This window comes from Netta rufina (assembly GCF_964035555.1).
Source record: "Netta rufina genome assembly, chromosome: 1".
Lineage (NCBI taxonomy): Eukaryota > Metazoa > Chordata > Aves > Anseriformes > Anatidae > Netta > Netta rufina.
In genome coordinates this window covers 139,212,291-139,239,418 of record NC_140123.1, presented here as the reverse complement: position 1 = coordinate 139,239,418, position 27,128 = coordinate 139,212,291, and the positions used below count along the sequence as shown (strand labels likewise).

The 27,128-nt window shown below is 41.8% G+C and overlaps 1 protein-coding gene across 1 annotated transcript in view; it reads left to right on the top strand.

Annotated features, from left to right (window-relative positions):
• Positions 1-27,128, top strand: part of PIK3C2G (phosphatidylinositol-4-phosphate 3-kinase catalytic subunit type 2 gamma) — a gene marked incomplete at both ends in the record, with an annotated part of 213,796 nt that overhangs the window by 152,123 nt on the left and 34,545 nt on the right. Inside the window, 3 exons of the mRNA XM_084302863.1 lie at positions 6,171-6,363; positions 6,905-7,026; positions 11,617-11,725. Coding sequence (XP_084158989.1) covers positions 6,171-6,363; positions 6,905-7,026; positions 11,617-11,725 — 424 coding nt within the window. The remainder of the gene's footprint in view (positions 1-6,170; positions 6,364-6,904; positions 7,027-11,616; positions 11,726-27,128) is intronic.

Sequence of the window (27,128 nt, the reverse complement as noted above, 5' to 3'; positions counted from 1 at the left end):
TGCACACAGCAGAGCACTGAGATTTCTCTCCTTTAACTCTTGTTTTCTCATATGCTTTCCCTATTGCCCCTTAACAAGATTGGTTTATTTTAAAATTTAATTACAGCTTCACATTTACTGTCAACTCCTACCTTATCCTTTCCTTTAAAATTTTACATATTCCCAAATTACAGACTTACATTTCCACTTCAAATAGGAAACATGCAGCTTCTAATTAAAATGTAAAAGTCTTGAATCTGTCATAGTTTGGGTGGATGTGTTTGCCTCTCATGGGTAGAAAAGCCATTTCACTTAATTAGAGAAAAAAAAAGACTAGGTTATACATAACAAATAGGGAAACGTGAGTCTTCAGAGCAAAAATTGAATTAGTGTCACGCAAAACTCAGCCAGTGCCTAGAACTCTTCTGGAGGTTAAAAGCATTAGTATGCTTTTCACTTGGGTAGGAATAAGGTTACGGTTAGGGTTAAATTCACAGCAGTCTTGCTTAGACAGAAGATAAAGGATGAGGGCAGCATTCAGGACGAGAGCTCTCTCCGTACTCTTTCTTGGAAGTGGGTGAGGTGGTTATGGAGTTTTGAGGCTGAGGAAAGTGCAGGACTTTAGAGTGGGAATCGACCCTCAAGTCCTGCTTACCAATAAAAGTAACACCATGCTGCAGATCTGTGCAGTGCTGTGGGCTCAGATCTTATTTGAAACTGTATTTTCTGCTATAATGCTTTTAGAGAACTCTAGGGCTATTGTTCTAATTTCCTTTGAATTTGTTGCTGGTCATAGAGATCATTATATCATACAGAAAACTCAGATATTGCTAGGTGTATGTTTGTATCATATATGCTCATTTTAAGTACAAGTTGTCTTTTCGTCAGCTCATGAATTTCTATGGATCTCATTTTACTTTTTTTTTTAATTTTAATTTGTATTCATGCTTAAACATAATTTGTGTTAATTCAAAGCATGTATTAGCTAACACTTCTACATGTTTAAACATAGGCAGAATGCCAGCTTTCATGTCTAGTAGTATTTTAACTTCTGAAAAGTGTTTCCAGGCAGTCTTTGGTATGGCTTGATACCTAGATCTATTCAGGACTTACCGTCAATATAAGCATTTTCTGACCTTCTCCAGGAATGTTAATATTTTGAGATTTTTGTGAGCTTTGCATTACCTATGTTGTCTTTATTCCCATCCTTCAGAAAAATTCCTCCCTAATTCCTTTTTGTACAAAAAGCACAGGTGAGAAAAAAATCAAATCCCCCACTTCTCATGGTCTCTCCATACTTTATTCCTATATCTATTTTTCAGGTTTTCCTTAGAAAGCAAGTGAAATTGGAAGTTCTGTTTATTAGCATAACTTCCAGTAGCCTTCAAATCCTTTGAAATTCATAGCTGCTTTCTCTCCACAATTACTTCTGTAAACATTTTATTGTTTTGAAAAAGTTCATTTCTATATACATTATTTTTTAAAAGTTCATTTCTAGATAAGAAATGTGGTCATTGGAATGCTGAAAACTGCCAAGAGTTATTTGTTGTTCTAAATGCAAGTTATTTATTGTGATCTTTCAGTTTCAATCATATAACGTATCCGCTGGAAAAAAAAAAAACAAAAAACAAAAAACAAAAAAACTGCTATTGGAAATAGGAGAAGAATATTTCTCACTGTATTTCTCTAGAAATAGGTTGCTTTTAGCAATTATCTGAGTTTGATTTGAGAATAGTACTGATATTGCCTCCACTGGCACTTAAAAACAGCATAAAACGATGAATAATGCCACAAATATTCTTGGCAAAGCAATGTTAATTTTTTCTTTGTCCTTCAGCTTTTTAGCCAATGGGATAATGATACCAGAGTTTGGACTTTAACGTCCAAATCCTTTCAGTATTCTAAAGTATTCAGTGTTTCTTTTGCTCTCACTTTTGAATTAAGACATGTTCAGTAATCTGTGTTTTCATTTGTGTACTGTTCTCTTCTCACATTGGGTCAGTTCACTATTACGAGCTGATGAGCAGCAGTTCTGAAGCTCACAGATTGCAGCCTTCTGGAAGGTCACACTCTCAGATCATGAATAAACAGTGCACCGATTGAGAGTTAAACAAGAGTTTCTGTGTTTGCCTGTAATTTCTGTGCACCTAGTGCCAAATGAAACATTGTTGTCTCTCCAGCATCTGCCCTGAACTCAGTTTGATCCTTGAAACTCAACTTGATCCTTTTCCCTCCCTCCTTTCCTCATTCCTTCACAACTCAGTTATAACAATGAAAAAAGAAAGTCATCCTATTTCTGGATATAAATTTCCTCTTTGGTATTCTGTAGATAATCTTCAAATGTCAGCATGGTGTCAACTGCTGCCTGACATTTTTAATATGCCTGTAAAGTGATATGTATTTAAAATTATTTTTACGGTATTAAAGTGAGCCTAGTGCAATGAATGGAGTTGATTTCAATTGATTGTAGTATGCAATCTAACTCACTTCTAGAAACTCATGAATAAGAGAGGCACTGTGGATCTGGCAATTACCAGCGAAGTACCACTGCATATCTTCAGTTGCTTGATTGAGGGGTGCTGCTAAGGTCAGCTGCCATCTTTACTTATTTTTCATTTATTAGGTACCTGCCATTGCCTAGGTCAAATGTATCCACTCCAAACCACAACTGCCAACAGCTGCAAAACTGGACAGTTCACAGTAACCCCTTTCAAAACATGACACTAATCTTTAAATGATCAGACAACCCCTGTTTCTGAGGTGACTGCAGATATTCCAGCAAGAAATCTTCCAAACAGCTGAAAAAACAGTGACAGCTGGTGACTTCTAATGGGACATAGACAAAACTACTATACTAAACTCTCTTTCAGCTGCACTCAAGTAGTTTGTAAAGGTCTTGGTAAACCTGCATCAAATGAACAGAGGCAAACTTCCTCCTTGAAGTTATGTTGTTTGAGACATTCATACTGTTGTAGAAACCCCATGTGTCACCAGTTCAGGGAAGGGAATGTCCTCTGTATGGGAGAGAGGTGCACAGGAAGACTAGCAGTGAAGAAACTGGAATGGAAGGTGCACCTCAAAAGAGTATCAGATGTGCTCTGCCCATAGAATCAGAGTTATCCTGAAGTAAACCCCTAAAAGGCACATGGCTGCATGGCTGTTGGAGTCTCAACACCACATATTTCACATAATAAATCTTTTTGGACTTCACTACTTTCTCATGTAGACTTGGGGGTATGCTTCCATCACTAGGCACTCTTGAAAAAGCCAAATTTTTCACGCATCTGTTTACATAAACTGCCAACCAGTCTGTGCATGTTTCACCTGATAGTGATTTGACAGTTTTGCAGAAAATCTGTAAACCAAATCTGAAAGTCAAAGCCCGTGCAGCAGGTGGAACATGAAAAGTTATTCCCTTTGAATAATCCCAGATATTTAACTCATGTTTCCACAAAATAGGTCAGACAGCAATCTGTGTGGTAAAAGAATATTGTCATGTGGAAAAAACAAACAAATAAACAAACAAAAAAATGTTGCTGCCAGCAAATTTTGTTTTAGAAATATTATGATTCACAGTGATACCATTGTGAGGACAGAGCCAGCTATAGGCACAGCAAAAGTGGTAGTGACCTAGGGAGCAAGAGGATCTCAGTAAATGATACCCATTATTAACAAATTCTTCACCAGTGGCTAAACTTAATGGGGCTCAATAGAAGAGAAAGCATTTGAGAGAGTTCAAGGAGAAGGTTCTAGTACAGATTCTTATGAATTTATAATGAATTTTTAAAATGCTGGCAGAAAGGGGAATCAGATTGCCACAATGTGGTAAACTGGGTCAGTGATGTAATCTACACCAAAAATAAAACACAAAATTTAAAAAGATGACACGAGTTTGATGTACATCACTGTTCCATACATTGTTAGGAAGCTTTGGGAAACTGTGGAATAGAGAGTTTCCTTAAGCTTGTTCACCCTTGAAAGAAAATTCAGCAAATTTTAACTGTAGTTGTTGTACCTTGCTGTGAAGACACACTCTGAGATGTCATCAGAATAGCAAAGAGGCCTTTTAAACTCATTCTTAATGACAGGACATACTGATTGCTTATTGCTTTCTATTATAACAGAGAGGACCACATACAGAGAAAGCAGAGTATATAGAGATGGCAAAAACTATATATAATTCTAGCTTTATTTTGTTTTAAATGTTTACCTTTAAACACTGACAAGTGATACAGCATTAACAAAAGCCTCTGTTTTGGTTTAGAGAAGGCATGTGATTAGCAATCTAAGTGTTAAAAGTATTTTAGAAGCTTAATGGATCCATGGAAAAAACTACAAACTATTAAAATACTGGATTGTTTAAATAGTAGTATTCCAATATCAGCTGCTCTGTGACAGTGATGATGTCTGAATTAATACTAATTTATAAGCAGAGACCTGTTTTATGTGAATTTAAATGCACTGTATTTAGTTGCAAAGTGAACGTCTCTTACAGTAACATTGCAAAATCCCTAATCAGTTTGCTATAATATGGCCAATTTACAGTTTCTATAACCTAAATCATGTCTCAGTGATTTAGCAAGTGTTTAAACTAAACATTAAATTAAACACATAAGAGTTAAAAAAGAAATGTTCACCTCAGATGTGACCTAACTAATCAGTGATTTTGTACTAATATTTTGAAATTAGATTTATTTTCTTGTTTTCAATTTTAGTATTAATTAATTATTTATTAAATAGTCTGTAGGTATTTGTTTATGAAGAATGTAATTAATAATTAAGGTAATGAACTAAATCAATTCAGAGATACCTCTCATGCTATTACATTAAGAAAAACATATACATCTTGTTTCCTTAGTTTAGTATGCCTAATTGGTGTATGATGAGTTCACATGGTATTTTGAATGAGATCTCAGGTTGGGGGAGCAAGCTGGGGAGCTAGCTGCAGGTAGAATATTCTTTTTGGTATGGTGGCATCTGTAAAGCTATAGTCTTTAGCCAGAATGTCTGAGATCATGAAAATCAGACTAATGTGATGAATGGAGTTGATTTCAATTGACTGTAGTATGCAATCCAGCCCACAGAGAGAAAGACATGAATAAGAATTTAATCTTAAATGATAGCTGAAGCATTTGCTCAGCTTCAAAGAGGTAATGACGAAGGTGGTTAAGGGTATTGTCAATTCCTGTAAGCTAGTTAGATATAGTCCAAAACAGGGAGTGGGGGGAACACCAGACAATTTGATAGAGGTTTGCTACTATATGGCCTGAAACTAATAGGATGTTGTTCTATAACAAAAAACCCATCCAGAATGTCTTCAGAGAGCTATAGAATTAAGCGTGGAAATAGAAAAAAAAAATAGTAACACATTTTAAATAGATTTTAAGCAGCAATTGAATTCAGAAGGGCAAGTGTTTTCTAATAAGCACTGCATATTCTCTTCAAAGACCAGTTATTATCTTGCAGTGTTATTTCCCAATTCAAGTTCACTTCGATGTTAAAACAAGTTTGTGCTACACATCTGCATGTATATCTAGTAATTTTTCTTTCCATTGTGTCTTTTCTGATGAAAGATCTCAAAACTAGGAAATTAGAAGTATGTTCTGGTTCCTCTGACACAGGGATGAGATGGGAGAAGAATTTATTTATATTTTTTTTAAATAAATATATACATCTTAAGCTGTTCCACAAAGACTGGGCTTCTAAGAATTGTGTAGGGGATTTAACAAGACACACACAATTAAATTAAAAATTGGATGCAAGAGATGTTTAGCCTTGTGCAGACATATGTGAGATTAATGTCCATGTGAGATTAATGTAATGAAATTGCAAAGACAATCTTCCGTCCCTTTTGAAGTGAGCACATGTTGTTCTAACCTGGAATTCCTCAAAACACACATGAAAATATTCTGGCTGTCTCTTGTCTGATAGGCTGGTTGTATCCAGCTTATGAAGTATAACTACCCCAAGGTCAGTCATGAGAAGCTACAGCAAGAGTGGTCCTCAAAGCAGAGGGGCTCAAGGGATGGAAATGTATTGCTGCAAATAATGGTCAGTGGTGTGCATATGGTACATATTCATGTGAGGTAGGTTTTAGGTATGGGTTTTTTTTGGTTCTTGTATCTGTGAAACTAAGGATCAAGAAATGGGATCCAGATACATCAATAGCACCTCTTCTGTTTGTTTTTCAGGAAAATAAAGGAAAGTTTGGAGTGCTTTCCCGTTAAGCTCAATAACTTGATCCACACACTTGCACAGATGTCAGTGACAGGCTCTGCAAAGCCTCCAGCTCCAGAGACTGTCCCCCAGGAATGGATGATGCTGAACACAGAGAAGTCAATTGCAAGAGCCACCATTTTGGGGTTCAACAAAAAGTCTGACTCCGTATGTGTTGTATTTTTCACTTGATCTTCAATGACTCTTTTGTGAGCTTATATACTCTTCCTCCTCTTTTATATAAGATGTGCTTTTGCCACATTGAAAGGATCACAGCAGTGCCAATGAGGTAGCAGAGAGAAAGAACACCAGGCAGACGGCTATTAGCAGGGAGCCATTAAGGAGAAAAGTTCCTGCCCTGTAGTGAAAAATAAATCAAGAGCTAATTAAAGCATCCAGGAGGAAAGCGTGGCACAAAATTAGGAAGCCTAATAGAAATTGGAGACTGTTATATAATGGTTTAATGGTGCATTATTAGTTTTCACGCACTACAGTGATCTTTCAGTTGTATGCTATCCAGGCAAGTTCCTCCTGTGTAGCAAAGACTATAAATTACTAACTGAATTCTGTGGCACTTGGCACTACATTAAAGAAAGGTTTTCTTTGTAAAAATCACCCTATATTTTCACTTGTACATTTTTATTTTTATTTTTTTAAATTTCCTCTCTGATCATTTCTTTTTTCTGCGTCTCCTTTTTCCCCAATACAGCTATATCTAGTCCAGGTGGTGCAAACCTGCAATGTGGTCACTTTTGTGGAGAAATCATTTGACCAGTTCTCAAAACTTCACAGCCATCTCCAGAAGCAGTTTCCATCAGAGGCACTCCCAGAGTAAGGCAGCATATTAGTGGTTCTCTCTGTGCACAGATAAAAATGTGAGAAAATGTATGGCAGACATATTTTTAGAAACACAAAGGCAATGAGACATATTCTATCAACCTTTCTGTTCAGGCTAGAAGAAACTGAATCATAGACCATTGTGACAGTCCAACTTTTATATATTTTATTCATCCTTTATAATGGGAATAGAAGAGGGGAACAGTTTGAGCCTGACAGATATTTCTGAAATCAAAGGGTAAATGGTATTGACTTCATTAAAGGCATGATAGAGTCTTTAATTGTTTTTATTTTCTGCATGATGCTTGTCAAAATATTGTGCAAAATCAGTATATTAAAACAATGTAGGAATGTTCGCACTGGCTCCAAACAGAAACAAGACAATCTCTGATACTGACAGGCATGATCAACATTTTTACAAAAAGATGCACATACTTCTCAGCTGAGAAATACTCAGTAACCTTCCTTGCTCTCCCAGTCCTTTAAAACAATACCTTATGCCTTGCATCAATCAATAATAATAGTTAATAAGTCTTGAAAAATAAGCCATCATTAGTTGCAATAATTCTGACTATTCCTTTTTATCAATGTACATGTTCATTCCTGCTTTGAATATCCTGAAGCGTACATCTTTATAGCTTCATATTTCAGTCTTACGAGAAACAGCTTTACTTTGTATAATAATTTTGCATGGCTTTGGTAATATAAGTAGAGTAATATATTCTACAGATATCATATGCTTTGTATTTTATATGCTATTGAGAAGAAAATACTAAACAGTCATACTGGCTTGCCTAATACAAGCACCTCTTCAAGCTCAATCTACAATAAAGCAAAAAGCTGACCATAAAGATAAACATTTTACCTGAACCAAGATGATATTCCAGTGATACACTTGAAAGATAGAAAGGTCTTCGATGTTTGACCTGAGATAAATACCTGCAATTAACATGATTTTGACTTACAAAATAAAATCAATGCATTTCAGTCTAATTTGGTATTTCCTTGAGTTTGTGAGATTTATTCAGTTAAATGGCTTTAGATTGGTTAATTCTAGAGAATCTTTCCCATAACTGAAGGAGTTTGGCTCCAGTTTGACTCATTATGACTGTCCACATGAGCTGGTTGCAGCAGTTGGTCAGAATTGGAATTTCACTGAACACCTAAAGTGCTTGAATCATTGTCTTGATTTGGAGCCATTTGCATGCAAACTATTAGTTTGCAGAATAAAATATTCAAGTGGCTATTTATGACTTGTTTGGTTTGTTTTGGTTCCTTTCTTTTTTCTTTTTTTTTCAGTGAAGACACCCCTTGAAGGAAAATATATTCCTTTCTAGAAGTGTACAGACCTCAGAAATCCTGTAGTGAATTTCAAAACCAGCACTAGCTATTTTTCACTAAATCTACCTTTATTAAAATAACTTATAATATTTTTAATACAAATGAGAGTTCAGGACTCACAGGAGGTTAATCTACATATACTGAGGCTTTCAGAAGTTTATTGCCAAAACTCTGTCCCAGCAGTAACCTATCACTCTATGATCTTTCCTCAAGACTGTGTTAAAGTAATTCATTTTATGATGTTTCTCTATATGAATGTTCATATGCTAACATCTTGATTATTTTTTTTTTTTAAATTTAATGTAGCTTTGTCATTTGGAGGCTTCTAGTGCAGCCCAGAGAGTAAAAACTAAGCTATTTCTATATGTGAAGTTCTCACTGGAACTGCTATACCATATCACACCATTAGTCTGTGTGATGCAGGCCTCTAGCACTGGCCAATACCAGAAGCATCAAAGGAAGGCAAAAAGCTTGCTTCATATTTTTGTCACAAGAAACTAAAGACAGAAGCTCAGAGTTCTCAGCATGTAAAGTTTTGCTATTGCATGTAAACTTTCATCCCATATTTATAATTCAAAGTACAGCTTCCCCAAACAAACCCTTGCACCCTGGCATCTTCTCTCTTATTTGGTTTTAGACAAAGTATTAACTGTGGTTGGTTGTTTTTTTGTTTTGTTGTTGTTGTTGTTGTTGTTGTCGTCATCTGTTGTTGTGTTGTGTTGTTGTGTTGTTGTTGTTGTGTGTGTGTTTTGTTTTTTGTTTTTTGTTTTTTTAACCAAAAGTCTTTTCACTCAACAAAGCATTTAAGTGAAATAGTTTATACATGGAAATGTTCTTCAAACTAATTGGTAGCAAATAGGATCTGGTACCCAGGATGTGTGTAAATGGCCCAAGTTTATGTTTTTCTGATCTCTTTAAACTAGATGCAAAGCTCAAAATCAACTTGGAAGCTTAACCTTTTCTAACACAAGCATGTTCACAAGTGCAAACTCCGTTTCAGCCACAGGCACAATTCAGCAAAAGCATGAAGTCACTTTAAAGAACTGTTCAGTTCTACTACAAGGTTCATATTGTCCTTCACTGCAGCAAAGAGTTATGGGTGCCATCAATCAGCTGTCTCTGAAGTTACAGATAATGCATGTATCTGTCCTCAGTTTGGCCACTGTGCTTAGGATGCATCTTCTGAGGGCCAACATTTTACAGAGTCCTTTCTTTGTGTTATGCAGCCTCATTTATTTTGTGCTGCTTCCAAACAGATCCTCCCTACCATCTCTTGAAAGAAGTCCTTTTTGTGCCCTAGAGAAGCCCAAAACATTCACAGCCTGTCTATATATGTCAAACGACCTGGGTTCTAATTTTATGTGTACAGCTCATATATGTCATGATTCTGGGTCATGTCACATCCCCTACTACTCTAATTTCTTCAGGCAAGAATTGCCTCTCAGTGTTCATTTTTACAGTGCCTAACTGAGCCCTGATCTTCCCATGATACAGGCAAAAATAATCAAAAGGCTATGCAATATGCTGCTATCATCCTGACTCTTTGCCATTTTAATTGCAGACTAAGTTATACCAGTGTTAAGTTCTTCCTCAGAAGTATTACACAAGATAGCTAAAGACCTGTCCTCTTGTAAAGAATTACAATATCCTTATTAATCAGTATTCTCTTCATAAAAGGCCTTCTGCTAAAAAACAAGCTTAAAAACAAACAAACAAAAAACATCTAATTACAGTTCATGAAATCTAATTACCTTGAATCTCTTGGTAACAAAAACTGTAGCTTAATTGTTTTTGGTCATTTTATCTTCACTAGGTGAGGCTGCTGTGCTATTTTTACAGCTGGGTGGTTTGCAATGCTGGCCAGTGTTCCTCTCTGGGGATGGGAATCCACTGCTCCATGTGTTGCTATTTGGCTGGCTTTTGAAAAGCTGATGACATCTTATCACTGAGCTGTGGAATTGGGTAAAACCTATTCAAAGTAGGATCTGACCAGCTGTCTTTCAAAAGGCTGGGCAAGTGTCTATTTTGAGTGTATTTTGAGAGCTAGCTGGCTTTTTAGTAATTTGTCTGGAGCCTTCAGATATCTCTTCAGGTCTGCTGCATAAACCAGGTTGTATCAGGAAAAAGAGGTTTGTAAACAATACATGGTTAAGTGTTTGCAGTGGTGATGTAACATGAAATATGACCAGATCAATATTTCTGCTACCCTGTATTATATAGATCAGTGGACATAAAGTATAATACTAGTTTAGCAATATTAGTAATCTATATCATAAAACCCATTACATGCAATTCAGCATAGGTGGATTTTCCAATGATCCTTCAACCTGACAGAAATAGTCCTTGTCAGGGCAAAGTTAATGTAAATTGATTATGTGTATTGTTAAAAATCTCACTTTTTGACTGCTCTAATATGTTATATCTAAAACACTAAGATGATTCAAGTGAAAAAAATAGCAGGTTTTGACATTTTAATTCACCATAGCATTTGAAAATTGATATAAAACCATCCTGTGCCAATATGTTTTATTTAGTAAGTGAAATACATCTTAATACAAAATATACAGAACATTGCTATTACTGTTGTTATTGCTTTTGTTGGGATTGATTTTCTAATTGTGATGATAGTTTGTTTTCATATATTATTTTTGTTATAGTAGTGCCTGAAGTTGCATTCAGGCTCAGGGGCCTAGTCTGAAAAACTTATCTACACTCTAAATAGCTAAGGTTAAACAAACAAACAAAAAAAAGCATTGGTATATTCATAAAATGTCACATTGTTGCTGTAAGGTTTTGGCATTCATTATTGTATGGCAAGGCTTTGTATAGTATGAGCCTTGGTCTGAGATCAGATCTGTTGTGCTATGCACTATGCAAAAAAATGGAGAGGGTAATGTTTTCCTACAATCATAAAGGACCAATTTTTAGAGGTATTTAGATACCCTAAAATGCAGATAAGTGCCTTTTAAGGTTTTTAACTTGTATATATGTATATGTGTGTGTGTAACATAAATGTAATGATTTAGACAGGAAAAAAAAGGGTACAGTATGAAACAGAATATTAGCAAATTATTATCAGAAAAGAACCAGAAGCAGAGAGTAAACAATCCTATGTAAACTACCCATCTCTTCACCTGCCAGCAAAACATTTTAGAAAGAGTTAATGTTGTATTAAGTAGACCTGGAAATGTTTTCAGCAAATACAGTACAAGAGTAATAATTACAAATACTCTTCTCTTGCAGGTTTCCCCACACATGGCATATACCTTTTGCAGATCTTGAACATAAAAGAGTGAAGGATTTGAATCTCTATCTGAAGCAGCTATTAAGTGGATCCATCAAAATGGCAAATGTGAGCATTTCCGGTATTTATTTTATTTGCACATGACTTTTAGTAGCATAGTACCAAAAGAATCAGGAAGCTTTCCACTGCCTGGTCTGAAAAACTAAATGCCATAAATGACACTTCTGATGCACCCATTTTAAGGTGGATCCATTGTAGCATTCATCAGAGCTTAAGACAAAGACAAGAATGGCTGAAAAATAGTTTATTAGACCTGTCAGGGTGTTTTTCAAAATAACTTCTCTTCCTTTGCTGCCATCCAAAAGTAGTAATTCACTGTATTTTTGACAGTAAGGAGTGGGTTCTGAGGAATGTAATGTCTAAAAAAAGGAGTAAATTTTGAAATATTGAAAAGTTCGATTTTGACAGTTACTAAATGAAAAGTCCCGTTTTTTCAGCACAGAGCTACCTCTTCATTTCAAAATTTAAGTAATGTGTAGAAGAAACTTTTGCAAACAAAGCAAAATCAGAATATTTCATTATCAGAGTGATATATTGTGTCCATTCAAACTGACAGGTTTTTATTCATCGTTTTCTAAGATTTGGTGTTTTCCTCCTATTTCAAAATGGACAGTCACAATAGTAACAAAAACTGACTCTTCACTGTCTGGCCCAGGACAAAGCCTTATGCACCTCAACATTGCGAAACACCAGGCTAACGGCATCTAGGAAGCCTTTTGCATCCTGGGAGCATGTTAAATTATGCTGCATAACTTCATAAGTTGAATGATCAATTACTGGGTCTGAGAAAAAGAAGTGTCTTCCTGTGAGCAGCAATAGACAGGAAAGGTGTTGGATGGACAGGAAAGATTGGACCCTATGGTTATATGGAGTTTAATAAATTCAAGGGAGCTGGGGCATGATCTCCTACATTGTTTCTGCTGTTTCACTGGTAGCACATTCTTTAGCAGAGCCTGGGCTTCTGCCAAATGGGCCTTGTCATGTCCCATTGCCTCAGGGCTATAGCACAAACTCAGGCTGTTTTGGTTTAATAATGTCAACAGTCTAGGGTGCCAAAAGAGGGATATGATGGGATATTTTTTCTTCAAAATTTCAAACATCTTGCAAGAGGAGAAAAATGTTTACTGCCTACCTTTATAACTTTCCCAGCTGTGATTACATAGCAGAGATTAAAGAGAAAACTGTCCATACATAAACCAAACAGGAGTTTACTTATTACTATTAATAAAAATTATGTGCCAAGTTGAAATTGAGAAGATTTCCAGTGATAGATTATATGTGTGTCACAGAGTTGCACTTAATTTACCATGGACAGCTGACTTGTGCTTGGCTCTCCTGGCTGACCTTGCAAAATAAACTCTACAGGTTGAGGTTAATTGTTGTGTAAACTCTGTCAGTCAAGGTAGAGTCACGGGTTTGTTTTACATTAGCACCTTTTGGTCACAGCAGAGGAAAAACTGATATAAGCCGGCGACCTAGAAATGAAGAGCTCTCTATCTTCAGCTGTTCTCTGGGCTTCTGTAAGGTACATGAATTTTCAATCTAGGCCAAGCATTGCTGTGTTGAAGTCTAATCTATGGTTGAAAAATCAGACTGTTTAAAGTCCTGGGATGGTAATAAAAACACTTTCTAACCACACACAGCTCTCCTCTCCCTCCTGCTCTATGGTCTGTGAACATAGAATCATAGAATAGAATCATAGAATATCCTGAGTTGGAAGGGACCCTTAAGGATCATCAAGTCCAACTCTTGACACCACACAGGTCTACCCAAAAGTTCAGACCATGTGACTAAGTACACAGTCCAATCTCTTCTTAAATTCAGACAGGCTCAGTGCAGTGACCACTTCCCTGGGGAGCCTGTTCCAGTGTGCAACCACCCTCTCTGTGAAGAACCCCCTCCTGACGTCAAGCCTAAATTTCCCCTGCCTCAGCTTAACCCCGTTCCCATGGGTCCTGTCACTGGTGTTAATGGAGAAAAGGTCTCCTGCCTCTCGACACCCCCTTATGAGGAAGTTGTAGACTGTGATGAGGTCTCCCCTCAGCCTCCTCTTCTCCAGGCTGAACAGGCCCAGTGACCTCAGCCGTTCTTCGTACGTCTTCCCCTCCAGGCAGGCCTTTCACCATCTTCGTAGCCCTCCTCTGGACACTCTCCAACAGTTTCATGTCCTTTTTATACTGTGGTGCCCAGAACTGCACACAGTACTCGAGGTGAGGCCGCACCAGCGCAGAGTAGAGCGGGACAATCACCTCCCTTGACCTACTAGCGATGCCGTGCTTGATGCACCCCAGGACACGGTTGGCCCTCCTGGCTGCCAGGGCACACTGCTGGCTCATATTCAACTTGCTGTCTACCACAACCCCCAGATCCCTCTCTTCTCGGCTGCTCTCCAGCATCTCATCGCCCAGTCTGTACGTGCAGCCAGGGTTTCCCCGTCTCAGGTGCAGGACCCGGCACTTGCTCTTATTGAACTTCATGCGGTTGGTGATCACCCAGCTCTCCAACCTATCCAGATCCCTCTGCAAGGCCTTTCCACCCTCATTCGAGTCCACAACTCCTCCAAGTTTGGTGTCATCAGCAAACTTGCTCAAAATACCTTCTATTCCTACATCCAGATCGTTTATAAAAATATTGAAAAGTACCGGCCCTAAAATGGAGCCTTGAGGGACCCCACTGGTGACCGCCCGCCAGCCTGACGCAGCCCCATTTACCATAACCCTTTGGGCCCTGCCCGTTAGCCAATTGCTCACCCATCGTATGATGTTTTTATTTAGCTGTATGGTGGACATTTTGTCCAGTAGGATCCTATGGGAAACCGTGTCAAAAGCCTTGCTGAAGTCCAAAAAAATCACATCAGCTGGTTTCCCTTGGTCCACCATACGGGTGATCTTATCATAAAAGGAAATCAGGTTAGTTAGGCAGGACCTACCCTTCACAAACCCATGCTGTCTGGGACCAATGACTGCTTTGTCCCCCAGGTGTGCCTCAATAAGTTCGAGAACCATCTTCTCCATGATTTTACCAGGCACTGACGTGAGACTGACAGGCCTGTAATTGCTAGGGTCTTCTTTCTGACCCTTCTTGAAAATCGGCACAACATTTGCCAGCTTCCAGTCTACCGGGACCTCTCCAAATTCCCAGGATCGTTGAAAAATAATTGAGAGAGGTTCCGCGATGACATCCGCCAGCTCTTTCAGCACCCGGGGATGAATCCCATCCGGACCCATGGACTTGTAGGGATCCAGGTGGAGTAGCAAATCCCGCACACGTTCAGGGTCGGTTGGGAGTTTGTCATCCCCACCGTCCTGGTCCTCCAGCTCAGGGCACCCTGGGTCCCTGTCGTGGTTTAACCCGACCGGCAGCTAAACACCACGCAGCCGTTCGCTCACCCTCCCCCCTCCCTCTCTGGGACGGGGGAGAGAAATGGAAAGTGAAGCCCGTGAGTTGAGATAAAGACAGTTTAATAAGACAGGAAAAAAAAAATAACAAAAATAATAATAACAATAATAATAATGATGATACAATGGGGATAATACGAAAGTAATAATAGTATGTACAAACAAGTGATGCACAATGCAATTGCTCACCACCCGCTGACCGATGCCCAGCCTAACCCCGAGCAGTCCGGCCCCCTCCCCCCGGCTAGCCACCCCTATATATTGTTTAGCATGACGTCAGATGGTATGGAATACCCCTTTGGCTAGTTTGGGTCACCTGTCCTGGGTCTGTCCCCTCCCAGCTCTTACTGCACCCCCCAGCCTGCCCGTTGGCAGGACAGAGCAAAGGCTGAGATGTCCTTGGCTTAGTATAAGCACTGCTCTGCAACAATTAAAGCATCGGGGTGTTATCAGCACTCTTCTCATTCTAAGCCAAAACACAGCATTCCACCAGCTACTAGGAAGAAAATTAATTCTGTGCTAACTGAAACCAGGACATCTATCCACCCCTTATTCCATACCATTTATGTCATGCTCAGGTTACACTCTTTTCCATACATTCTAATTAGTCACCTATAGTAATCATGGTAGTGATAACATACAGTATAATATACTATTTAACATGGTGCAATTCAGTTCATGGGCTATTCTCACCCAGTATTAAATCTCCTTGAGGTACACACCGGACCTCTCCGTTCTTTTGCATCACCCACCAAGTATATCCAGGTCCCTGAGCGAAAACAATTCCACGAATAGGTTTGCCTTTTCCTGAGGCAGGAGTAGCCCAGACTGTTTTACCCAGCATATTTTTTACATGCACTACAGGAACTTTATCCCCATCTACAGTACGTAACAGGTTTGATTGGGCAGGTCCAGCTCGGTTGGTAGATCCCCTAGTATTGACTAACCAGGTGGCCTTTGCCAAATGCGTATCCCAGTTTTTGAACGTCCCAGCGCCCATTGCTTTCAAGGTAGTCTTTAACAGGCCATTGTATCGTTCAACTTTCCCGGAGGCTGGTGCATGATAGGGGATGTGATACACCCATTCAATACCATGTTCTTTGGCCCAAGTGTCTATAAGGTTGTTTCGGAAGTGAGTCCCATTATCTGATTCTATTCTTTCTGGGGTGCCATGTCGCCATAGGACTTGCTTTTCAAGGCCCAGGATGGTGTTCCGGGCGGTAGCATGAGGCACAGGATATGTTTCCAGCCATCCGGTGGTTGCTTCCACCATTGTAAGTACGTGGCGCTTGCCATTGCGAGTTTGAGGGAGTGTGATGTAATCAATCTGCCAGGCCTCTCCATATTTATATTTCAGCCATCGTCCTCCATACCAAAGAGGCTTTGACCGTTTGGCTTGCTTGATTGCAGCACATGTTTCACAGTCATGAATAACCTGTGCTATAGCGTCCATGGTCAAGTCCACCCCTCGATCACGAGCCCATCTGTATGTTGCATCTCTACCTTGATGGCCTGAGGTGTCATGGGCCCATCGGGCTATAAATAATTCACCTTTATGCTGCCAATCCAGGTCCACCTGAGCTACTTCAATCTTAGCAGCCTGATCCACCTGCTGGTTGTTTTGATGTTCTTCAGTAGCCCGATTCTTGGGCACATGAGCATCTACGTGGCGTACTTTCACAGCCAGGTTCTCTACCCGAGCAGCAATATCTTGCCACAATGCAGCAGCCCAGATAGGTTTGCCCCTACGCTGCCAGTTGTTTTGCTTCCATTGCTGTAACCATCCCCACAGGGCATTTGCTACCATCCATGAATCGGTGTAGAGATAGAGAACTGGCCATTTTTCTCGTTCAGCAATGTCTAAAGCCAGCTGAATGGCTTTCACTTCTGCAAACTGACTCGATTCACCTTCTCCCTCAGCAGCTTCTGCAACTCGTCGCGTAGGACTCCATACAGCAGCCTTCCATCTCCGATGCTTCCCCACAATACGACAGGACCCATCAGTGAACAGGGCATATTTCTTTTCATTCTCTGGCAACTGGTTGTACAGTGGGGCTTCTACAGCACGACCCACCTCCTCCTCTGATGATATCCCAAAGTATTTGCCTTCTGGCCAGTCCATGATCACTTCCAATATTCCTGGGCGACTGGGGTTTCCTATTCGAGCCCGCTGAGTAATCAGTGCAACCCACTTGCTCCATGTAGCATCAGTTGCATGATGCGTAGAGGGGACCCTTCCCTTGAACATCCAGCCTAGTACCGGTAATCGGGGTGCTAGGAGGAGCTGCGCTTCAGTACCGACCACCTCCGAAGCAGATCGAACTCCTTCATATGCTGCCAATATCTCCTTTTCAGTTGGAGTATAGCGGGCCTCAGATCCTCTGTATCCCCGACTCCAAAACCCCAGAGGCCGACCTCGAGTTTCCCCAGGTTCTTTCTGCCAGAGGCTCCAGGTGGGGCCGTTCTCCCCGGCTGCAGTGTAGAGCACATTCTTTACATCTGGTCCTGTTCGAACTGGCCCAAGGGCTACTGCATGGACTATTTCCTGCTTGATTTGTTCAAAGGCTTGTCGTTGTTCAGGGCCCCATTCAAACTCATTCTTCTTGCGAGTTACTTGGTAGAGTGGGTTTACAATCAGACTGTAATTTGGGATGTGCATTCTCCAAAACCCCACAACACCTAGGAAAGTCTGTGTTTCTTTTTTGTTAGTTGGTGGAGACATAGCTGTTATTTTGTTGATCACATCCATTGGGATTTGACGACGTCCATCTTGCCATTTTATTCCTAAAAACTGGATCTCCCGTGCAGGTCCTTTGACTTTATTTTGTTTTATGGCAAAACCGGCTTTCAGAAGGATTTGGACTATTTTCTTCCCTTTCTCGAAAACTTCCTCTGCTGTGTCACCCCACACAATAATGTCATTGATGTACTGCAGGTGTTCAGGAGCTTCCCCCTGCTCTAGTGCAGACTGGATCAGCCCATGGCAAATGGTAGGGCTGTGTTTCCACCCCTGGGGCAGCCTATTCCAAGTATATTGGACTCCCCTCCAAGTGAAGGCAAATTGTGGCCTGCACTCTGCTGCTAGAGGGATGGAGAAAAATGCATTAGCGATATCAATTGTGGCGTACCACTTGGCTGCCTTCGATTCAAGTTCATACTGAAGTTCCAGCATGTCCGGCACTGCAGCACTCAGTGGTGGCGTGACTTCGTTCAGGCCGCGATAGTCCACTGTTAGTCTCCACTCGCCATTAGACTTTCGCACTGGCCATATGGGACTATTGAAAGGTGAATGAGTCTTGCTGATCACTCCTTGGCTCTCCAATTGACGAATTAGCTTATGGATGGGAATCAGGGAGTCTCGGTTGGTGCGATATTGCCGCCGGTGCACAGTTGTGGTAGCAATTGGCACTTGCTGTTCTTCGACCCTCAGCAACCCCACAACAGAGGGGTCCTCTGAGAGACCAGGCAAGGTAGATAATTGTTTAATGCCCTCTGTCTCTAAGGCAGCAATACCAAAAGCCCACCGGAACCCTTTTGGGTCCTTGCAGTATCCTCTTCTAAGATAGTCTATGCCAAGGATACATGGAGCATCCGGACCAGTCACAATGCGGTGCTTTTCCCACTCATTCCCAGTCAGACTCACTTCAGCCTCCAATACAGTCAACTGCTGAGATCCCCCTGTCACTCCACAAATATAGATGGGCTCTGGTCCTTTATAGCTCGATGGCATTATAGTACATTGTGCACCGGTGTCTACTAAAGCCTTATACTTCTGTGCGCGTGATGTGCCAGGCCATCGAATCCACACAGTCCAATAAACTCGATTGTCCCTTTCCTCCCCCTGGCTGGAGGCAGGGCCCCCCTAATCCTGGTCAGAATCTTCCTCGTTTCTGTGTTTGAAGGACTGTCTGCTGGAAGTTGGAGCAGCAAACTTTTCGGAGAATCCCTTTTTCCTGATTGTTTTCTTTTGCAACTCACGTACCCGTGCCTCTAGGGTCGCGGTAGATTTTCCATCCCACTTTCTCATGTCCTCTCCATGGTCTCGTAAGTAAAACCACAGGGTGGCACGGGGTGAGTACCCACCATATCGTCTTCCTTGTGTGGGTGAACGCCTACCCCTGACAGCTGAGACACTGCTTTGTACAGGTGCGAAGGAGAATAATCTCTCTTCAAGTTGGTGAACCTTTTCAGAAAGTTTCTCCCAAGTGTTCTCCTTTGGTCGGTGGGCACTGGTTGGTTCAGGTGGGGAGGACAATAGATTCTCTTCAAGTTGGTGAACCTTTTCAGAAAGTTTCTCCACAGCTGAGACGCAGGCCTGTAAGGAAGAGGAGAGACTTTCTTCGTACTGCCGGAGTTGTTTAGCCGCTTCACCCACTGTGGGTTCCTCATCCTCTTTCCAGGCCATTATTGCCAATGAGCTGGCATATGATGATGGTGCACTCCGTACAAACTTCCGCCACATGGGTCGTGTACACTTGACTTCATCTGGATCTGTGGATGTTTGTTTGAGGTCTGGATCCTCATAAATCACTTCCCGTACGGCTAATTCCCTCAGGTACTGGATTCCCTTCTCCATAGTGGTCCACTTGCCTGGTAGACATAAAATATCTTCCTTGAAGGGATACCTTTCCCTCACAGCTGAGAGGAGACGCCTCCAGAGGCTGGTGGGTCGTGCTCCATCTGCAATTGCTTTGTCAATGCCGGCGTCTCGAGCAAGGGATCCCAGCCGCTTGGCTTCCCTGCCGTCTAATTCCACACAATTGGCTCCAGAGTCCCAGCACCGGAGCAGCCAGGTGACAAGCTGCTCACCTATACAGCGACCAAAATCTTTTCGCACATCTCGTAGCTCGCGCTCGTTTAGGCTTCGGGTAGTTACTGTTGCTCTTTCGGCATCCTCATCTTCCTCCTCCTGAATCCTTGACGGCCCAGCGTCGTCATCATCTTCGTCATCTCTATACTTAGTTTTGGCAGAAGCCTTACCTGGATTGGCAGAAGACTCTCTGCGTTCTAAACGACTTGAATTTCTGTACCATATTTTCACCTTCTCTACAGGGGCAGCTTGCACTGCTACTGCTCGTTTCTCTGACTTTGTTACAGGGTCTGCCACAGGGGTTGGAATGCCCTCTGCAGGGTCAACTTGCACTGCTACAGCTCGTTTCTCTGACACGGCCACAGGAGCTGGAGCGGCTACAGGAGCTGGAGCAGTTGCAGGAACCGGAGCTGTAGCGGCTACAGGAGCTGGAGCTGGAGCTGGAGCAGTTGCAGGAGCTGGGACTGGAGCAGCAGTAGGAGCTGGAGCTGGAGCGGTTTCAGGAGCTGGAGCTGGAGCGGCTTCAGAAGCTGGGACTGGAGCAGTTGCAGGAACTGGGACTGGAGTAGCGGCCGGAGCTGGAACTGGAGCGACTGCAGGAACTGGGACTGGAGCAGCTGCAGGAGCTGGAGCTGGAGCGGCTTCAGGAGCTGGAGCTGGAGCAGTTGCAGGAACTGGGACTGGAGTAGCGGCCGGAGCTGGAACTGGAGCGACTGCAGGAACTGGGACTGGAGCAGCTGCAGGAGCTGGGACTGGAGCGGCTGCAGGAGCTGGGACTGGAGCGGCTGCAGGAGCTGGGACTGGAGCGGCTGCAGAATCCACCGTAGGGGTCACAGTGGCCGTTGGATCTGTCACGGGGTTTGGAGTGGCCGCAGGGTCTGTCACTAAGTTGACAGCAGTATCAATGGCAGCTCGATAGGCATGAGCCAGGCCCCAGCACGTTACAATGATTTGTGTTACTTTGGAACTGCCAGAATCATTACACCTTTTTTTCAAGCATTCTGCCAGTTTTTGAGGATTTTGCCATTGTTCAGGGGTGAATTTCCAACACACTGGGGGTGCCAACTGCTCTAGATGCCTGCCCATATCCACCCATACTCCCTGCCACCCACAACTATACTGCCTCCGGGCAGATCTCCGGATGAGCTTCATAAGTAGTTGTTTAACTTTAAGCAGAATCTGAAGTGCATTCATGAGGCAGAACAACAAGACTATGGTATTCTGAGTATTCCAGAAATATTCAATATCTTGGAGAGCTATTGTGACAAGCTCAGGGGATAAGAGGGTGGTGAAGGAGGAAGGCAGAGTGACCCAGGAGGATACAGGGGTGGTGAAGGAGAAAGGGAGAGTAAGCAAGTAAGGAAAAATATCCTCCCCTTTCCCCTCCACAGATTGACTCTCTAATGGAGAAAAACAATAGGTATAATTGCTAATAGTTCCCAAGATGCTGTTTCCAAAGTACAGAGTCCACAATGTTACTGAGTATAAATACCAAGTTAGAGTCATGACCAGATATCTTATCGTCTCATAAGCCATTGCTATAACACTTAGTACCATAATGGTCTGAAACCAGGGCCCGGAGAGGAGAAACAACACTACAGAGAGCAAATACGGAAAATAATGTACTATAATACTCAATTTGGAAAACAGGCGCAGCAGAGTTGTGATTAAAGCAATCAGCATCATGACAAGTGACTATTAAGCAGGTCTAATCCTTACACCAATTTTAGTTTAACACACTCTGATCAGATCTGCCGTTATCTCAACCTTTCGGGCCCCACGTTGGGCGCCAAAAAGACTGTCGTGGTTTAACCCGACCGGCAGCTAAACACCACGCAGCCGTTCGCTCACCCTCCCCCCTCCCTCTCTGGGACGGGGGAGAGAAATGGAAAGTGAAGCCCGTGAGTTGAGATAAAGACAGTTTAATAAGACAGGAAAAAAAAAATAACAAAAATAATAATAACAATAATAATAATGATGATACAATGGGGATAATACGAAAGTAATAATAGTATGTACAAACAAGTGATGCACAATGCAATTGCTCACCACCCGCTGACCGATGCCCAGCCTAACCCCGAGCAGTCCGGCCCCCTCCCCCCGGCTAGCCACCCCTATATATTGTTTAGCATGACGTCAGATGGTATGGAATACCCCTTTGGCTAGTTTGGGTCACCTGTCCTGGGTCTGTCCCCTCCCAGCTCTTACTGCACCCCCCAGCCTGCCCGTTGGCAGGACAGAGCAAAGGCTGAGATGTCCTTGGCTTAGTATAAGCACTGCTCTGCAACAATTAAAGCATCGGGGTGTTATCAGCACTCTTCTCATTCTAAGCCAAAACACAGCATTCCACCAGCTACTAGGAAGAAAATTAATTCTGTGCTAACTGAAACCAGGACAGTCCCGAAGCCCATCATCGGCATTGAAGACAGAGGCAAAGAAGGCGTTAAGCGTCTCTGCTTTGCCTATGTCATTGTCTGTGAGGAGACCTTCCCTATCAAGGAGCGGCCCTATGTATTCTTTAGTTCTCCTTTTTCCATTCACATATCTAAAAAAAACCTTTTTATTTTCTCTCACAGACACAGCCAGCTTCAACTCTAGCTGTGCTTTGGCCACACGAACTTTCTCCCTACAAACACGAACAGCATCCCTGTATTCTTTCCATGACACCTGGCCCTCCTTCCAGTAGCGAAACACTCTCTGTTTCCGCCTAATCTCCATTAGAACATTCCTGGTCAGCCACGCCGGCCTCCTGCCCCGCCTGCCTGACTTGCGATATTTTGGAATTGCCTGATCTTGTGCTTCTAGGAGGCATCGCTTAAAGAATGACCAGCACTGGTGGACATCGAGGCCTTCAAGAGCAGTTTCCCAGGGGACCTTGCTGACTAGTTCCCTGAGCAGCCTGAAGTCCGCTTTCCCCATATCTAGGGATGAGGTTTTGGTGGCACTTTTCCTTCTGTCACCGTAAATTTTGAACTCAACCACTTCATGGTCGCTATGACCGAGGCGGCCACCAATCACCACATCTCCCACCAGACCCTCTCTGTTTTCTAGCAACAGGTCTAGGAGGGCACCTTTCCTAGTTGGCTCCGTTAGCACCTGCACCAAGAAGTTATCATCTAGGTGCTTCATGAACCTCCTGGACTTGCTCGTGTCAGCCGTGTGGCACTCCCAGTTAACGTCTGGCAAGTTGAAGTCCCCCATAAGGACAAGGGGAGTTAATCTCGAGGCCTCTCTTAGTTCTGTAAAGAATAATTTATCGGCGCTATCGTCCTGGCCAGGCGGTCTGTAATAGACTCCCACAACGACATCCCCTTTATTCGTTCGTCCCTTGATCCTTACCCAGAGGCTCTCAACTTTGCCATTGCCAACCTGAAGTTCCACACAGTCCAGCCCCTGCTTCACATACATCGCCACCCCACCACCTCGCCTACCCTGCCTGTCCCTCCTGAAGAGCCTGTAACCATCTATCGCAACACCCCAGTCACAGGACTCATCCCACCAGGTTTCGCTTATGCCGATGATGTCGTAGTTGCGGGACTGGGCCAGGACTTCTAGCTCATCCATTTTATTCCTCATACTGCGTGCGTTCGTGTAGAAGCACTTCAGGTGCGTCTCCTTACACTCAGCACCTTGTGGATCTGACCGAAGGACCTCACTGGCACACAGCCCCTCTGATTCTAGCGTACCATCCCTTAGGTCTTCACCGGCATGCCTGGTTTTAGCCCCTTCCCCCTTCGACTCTAGTTTAAAGCCCTATCTATCAGCCCTGCCAACTCCTGACCAAAGATCCTTACCCCTCTCCGAGAGAGGCGCATCCCATCCGGTGCCATCAGGCCCGGTGTAGCATAGACCTTCCCGTGATCAAAGAACCTAAAGTTCTGCCGGTCACACCAGTCTCGAAGCCACGAGTTTATGTGAACAGCACGCCTTTCAGCTTCGATCCCCCCTATCAGAAGGACAGAGGCAAACACCACCTGCGCCCCTGATCCTCTAAGTAGTCGCCCCAAATCCCTAAAGTCTCTTTTGATCGCCTTCGGACTTCTCGTTGCTACTTCATCGCTATCAGCCTGAAAGACCAGTAGCGGGTAGTAGTCAGTGGGCCGTACCAGGTGCTTGACTTTCTTGGCAAAGTCTCTCACCCGAGCCCCAGGGAGGCAACAGACTTCTCTGCGGGTTGGGTCCGGTCGGCATATCGGTCCCTCTGTCCCTTTCAGAAGGGAGCCCCCCATAACAATAGCCCTTCTTTCTTTTTTGAAGGATGATGTGGCAATGCGATGTGTGTCTAATACGTCTAATAATCAGTCTAATAATCAATCTAAGAACAGTCTAATAATTAGCCTGACCATGCTGCCTTGCAGTGGGCTTCCTAATTCCTTGCCTCCTCCCTTTACAGTCCTGCAGTGCACACCTGTGGAGATGGATAAGTTCTTCCAGTGTTGCTGCTGAGACACTAGGACACAACGATGAATAGGGTATTTGTAGGGAAATGTGAACAGATCTGTTTGAGAGCATATGCTCGTGTGGCTCTAAACTGGTCCAGTGGGGGGTATGCAGACATGCTGGACTGTTCAGCTGCTGAAAACCATTCAAGTCTGGTACAGCCTCTACTGGTAAACCATGAGGAGGATAAAACAATTACATGCTTAAAACAATCATACAGCTACTTGTGTGCAGGACTTGGAGGGGGAACAATAGTAAATGGAGTAATGAGAAGATTGTTTCCATCTATAAAGTTCTGTTGCATGCTGGAAATCATCTTGCTAACCTTCATGCATCTGACTTGCAATTCTCAGTGATAACCTTTAAAATTATTGATACTCTATAAACATTGAATTATTATTTTTACTTCAATATGCTTCTGTTGCTGGGAGATGTAAGAAATTTAGAAAACGCTGATGTATTCTGACCCACTTAGAACAAGGATACCAGTCAGTGGGTAATTTCCTTTGTACTCCCAGCTGAAGGCTTCTTTTTTACTTTTTCCCTTTTGACTCTTTCAAAAGTGTCATAATGTCTTCTTGATTTTACTCTGAGCAGAAAGCCAAGTTAGGAGGATTTCTTGATAAAAATAAACACAATTATTTTCTCTCTGCATGCATAGGACCACCTTACAGTCAAATTTATCCTTTTTCTCAAATTTCTAGGGAGCCTGACCAAAACCATTTAGGGAGATGTCTGTTCTCAAGCTTTACCAAACTGTCATTCCTATGAAAGAGTAAAACTATGTAGGACTAAATAATTCATTCTGAAATTTGAGAAGAAATGATGTAAGAGTAGATGCCTGTAGAACAGGGATCCTTGTATGTTCTTGACACAACCATTTTTCTCTGCTGTATTTTAGCTCTATGGTATCCTGGAGCATTGTTTGAGATGATGCTAAGCCAAGAAGGGAAAGAGTTTTTATTTCATAATTAAATACCCTTGCTATCACTGTAAACACATTACCCTGATTCACTGGACACCACAGACCACCTTTTTTCAGCACTGAAGAGTTATTCAAGTCTGCACAGGACCAACTGCATGCTTGGTTCTATCAGCTAAGTAATTAAAAACCCTAGAAATAAAAAGTGAATTGGATTATATCCAAATTTGTTCCTCAGTCATGCCTTAAGTGCATGCTTTTCAGTCCAGACTAAGTTCTACTTGTGAAAATTGTGTAATGATTAAGAGTAGGTCAGAATGTCACTGACCTTTTCTGCTAAATGGTTTGAACAAAGGAAGGGATGTGGGAAATAGCTGTCTTCTCATTTGTACTGTAGCTCAAATGGAATTAAGTATTTCTTTAAATTCTTCTTTAAAGAACAGAAGCATCAAGCCACCTTCTTCTATCTCTGAGTTGTAGTGTCACATCCTTACTGGATCTGTGCTGAGAAATCTGTTGATGGAGATATTTGCTGTTGGGCTATTTTAAATGCTGAAACGTGTTTATGCCCATTTTTCTTCAAAGTTTTTTAAGCCTATGGCTTACTTTGAGCATAAACCTCATTACTGGTTTTCTTATAGACATTTGTTAAAGAGTTGCCTGGAATAGGAATGTTTTGGTTTTTTGTTTTTTAATTCAGGTTAACACTCATTTATAAATAACTACTCCACCAGACTATATACATGAACAACAAGCTATATCCATAACATCAACTACTAAAATGCAAAAGTTGATTTTCATATTTTCATTTGGGACATGATCAAAAATGTGTTTCAGAATCTTTTTTAATTCCATTCTACTCCCCTCAAATCAATGGCAATATGTGTGATCACATCATAGAAATATTTAGTTCTGTGCCAGCTGCACTGTTGCTGACTGACTGACGAGCTGCATGCGCTGGTATGTTTGAGTCTTCTAGATCAGGCTAAGCAAGGCTACATATTCAACAATGTATAGACTCCTGAAGTTTTGATTCTTTAAATGGCAAAATAGCCAAGTGTTGCCACAAATAATAGGCGAAACATCAAGGAACAAAAATTGGACAGTTGGTAACATGGGGGAGGACAAAAATACACACTGTTGTAGTATAAATCAAATCTATGACAAAAGGCAGCTGCTGCCACCTACTATTACAGTTTTATCTATTTTACTCTTAACTCCGAGTGATGGGGTGAATGGAGATTGCAGCCCAAATCACAACAAATATAAATTAGGACTGCCCTAGTGGCTTGTCATTTTTCAGTAGTATTGTAGGAGGTTTCACACTCCCTGTGAACACAAAAGCAAGGTAAGGCTCTGTTCATTGGGTCTGCTCTTGGCCCCACTGACAAGCAGCAGCATTTAGATATTGACTAAGCTGAAGGTTTTCTTGCTTATCTTTAAAGGACAACTTGCACCTGGCTTGGGCATTACAAATAAAAATATAAAACTGAATCTAAAGCAATGTATGATGTAGCTGTGCTGTGTATTTGGTACCAACGGCCAGATAGTAACTTTCTATGGATGCTTTCCCCATCTCTCATCATTTAAAAGAAGTGGCATTTAATATGTACATATTGTTATTGATAGCATAGCTCAGAAACTAGATGTACATACTGATCTTGCAAAACTACTATGTAGTTAAGGTTATACCTTAAACAAACTTATTTCTTTCATCCCTTATCTTTCACGTAGGTTGGTTTTGTGAGTGTGGTGGGTAGGGAGGTTTGAGGGGAGATGTTTATCACATTTGGTGTTAGTGGGAAAAAAACAACATAATAAGTGTAAGTGCACAGTGAGCTAATTAGTATGAAGAAATGAGGTGCATTGTGTTTTGTCGCT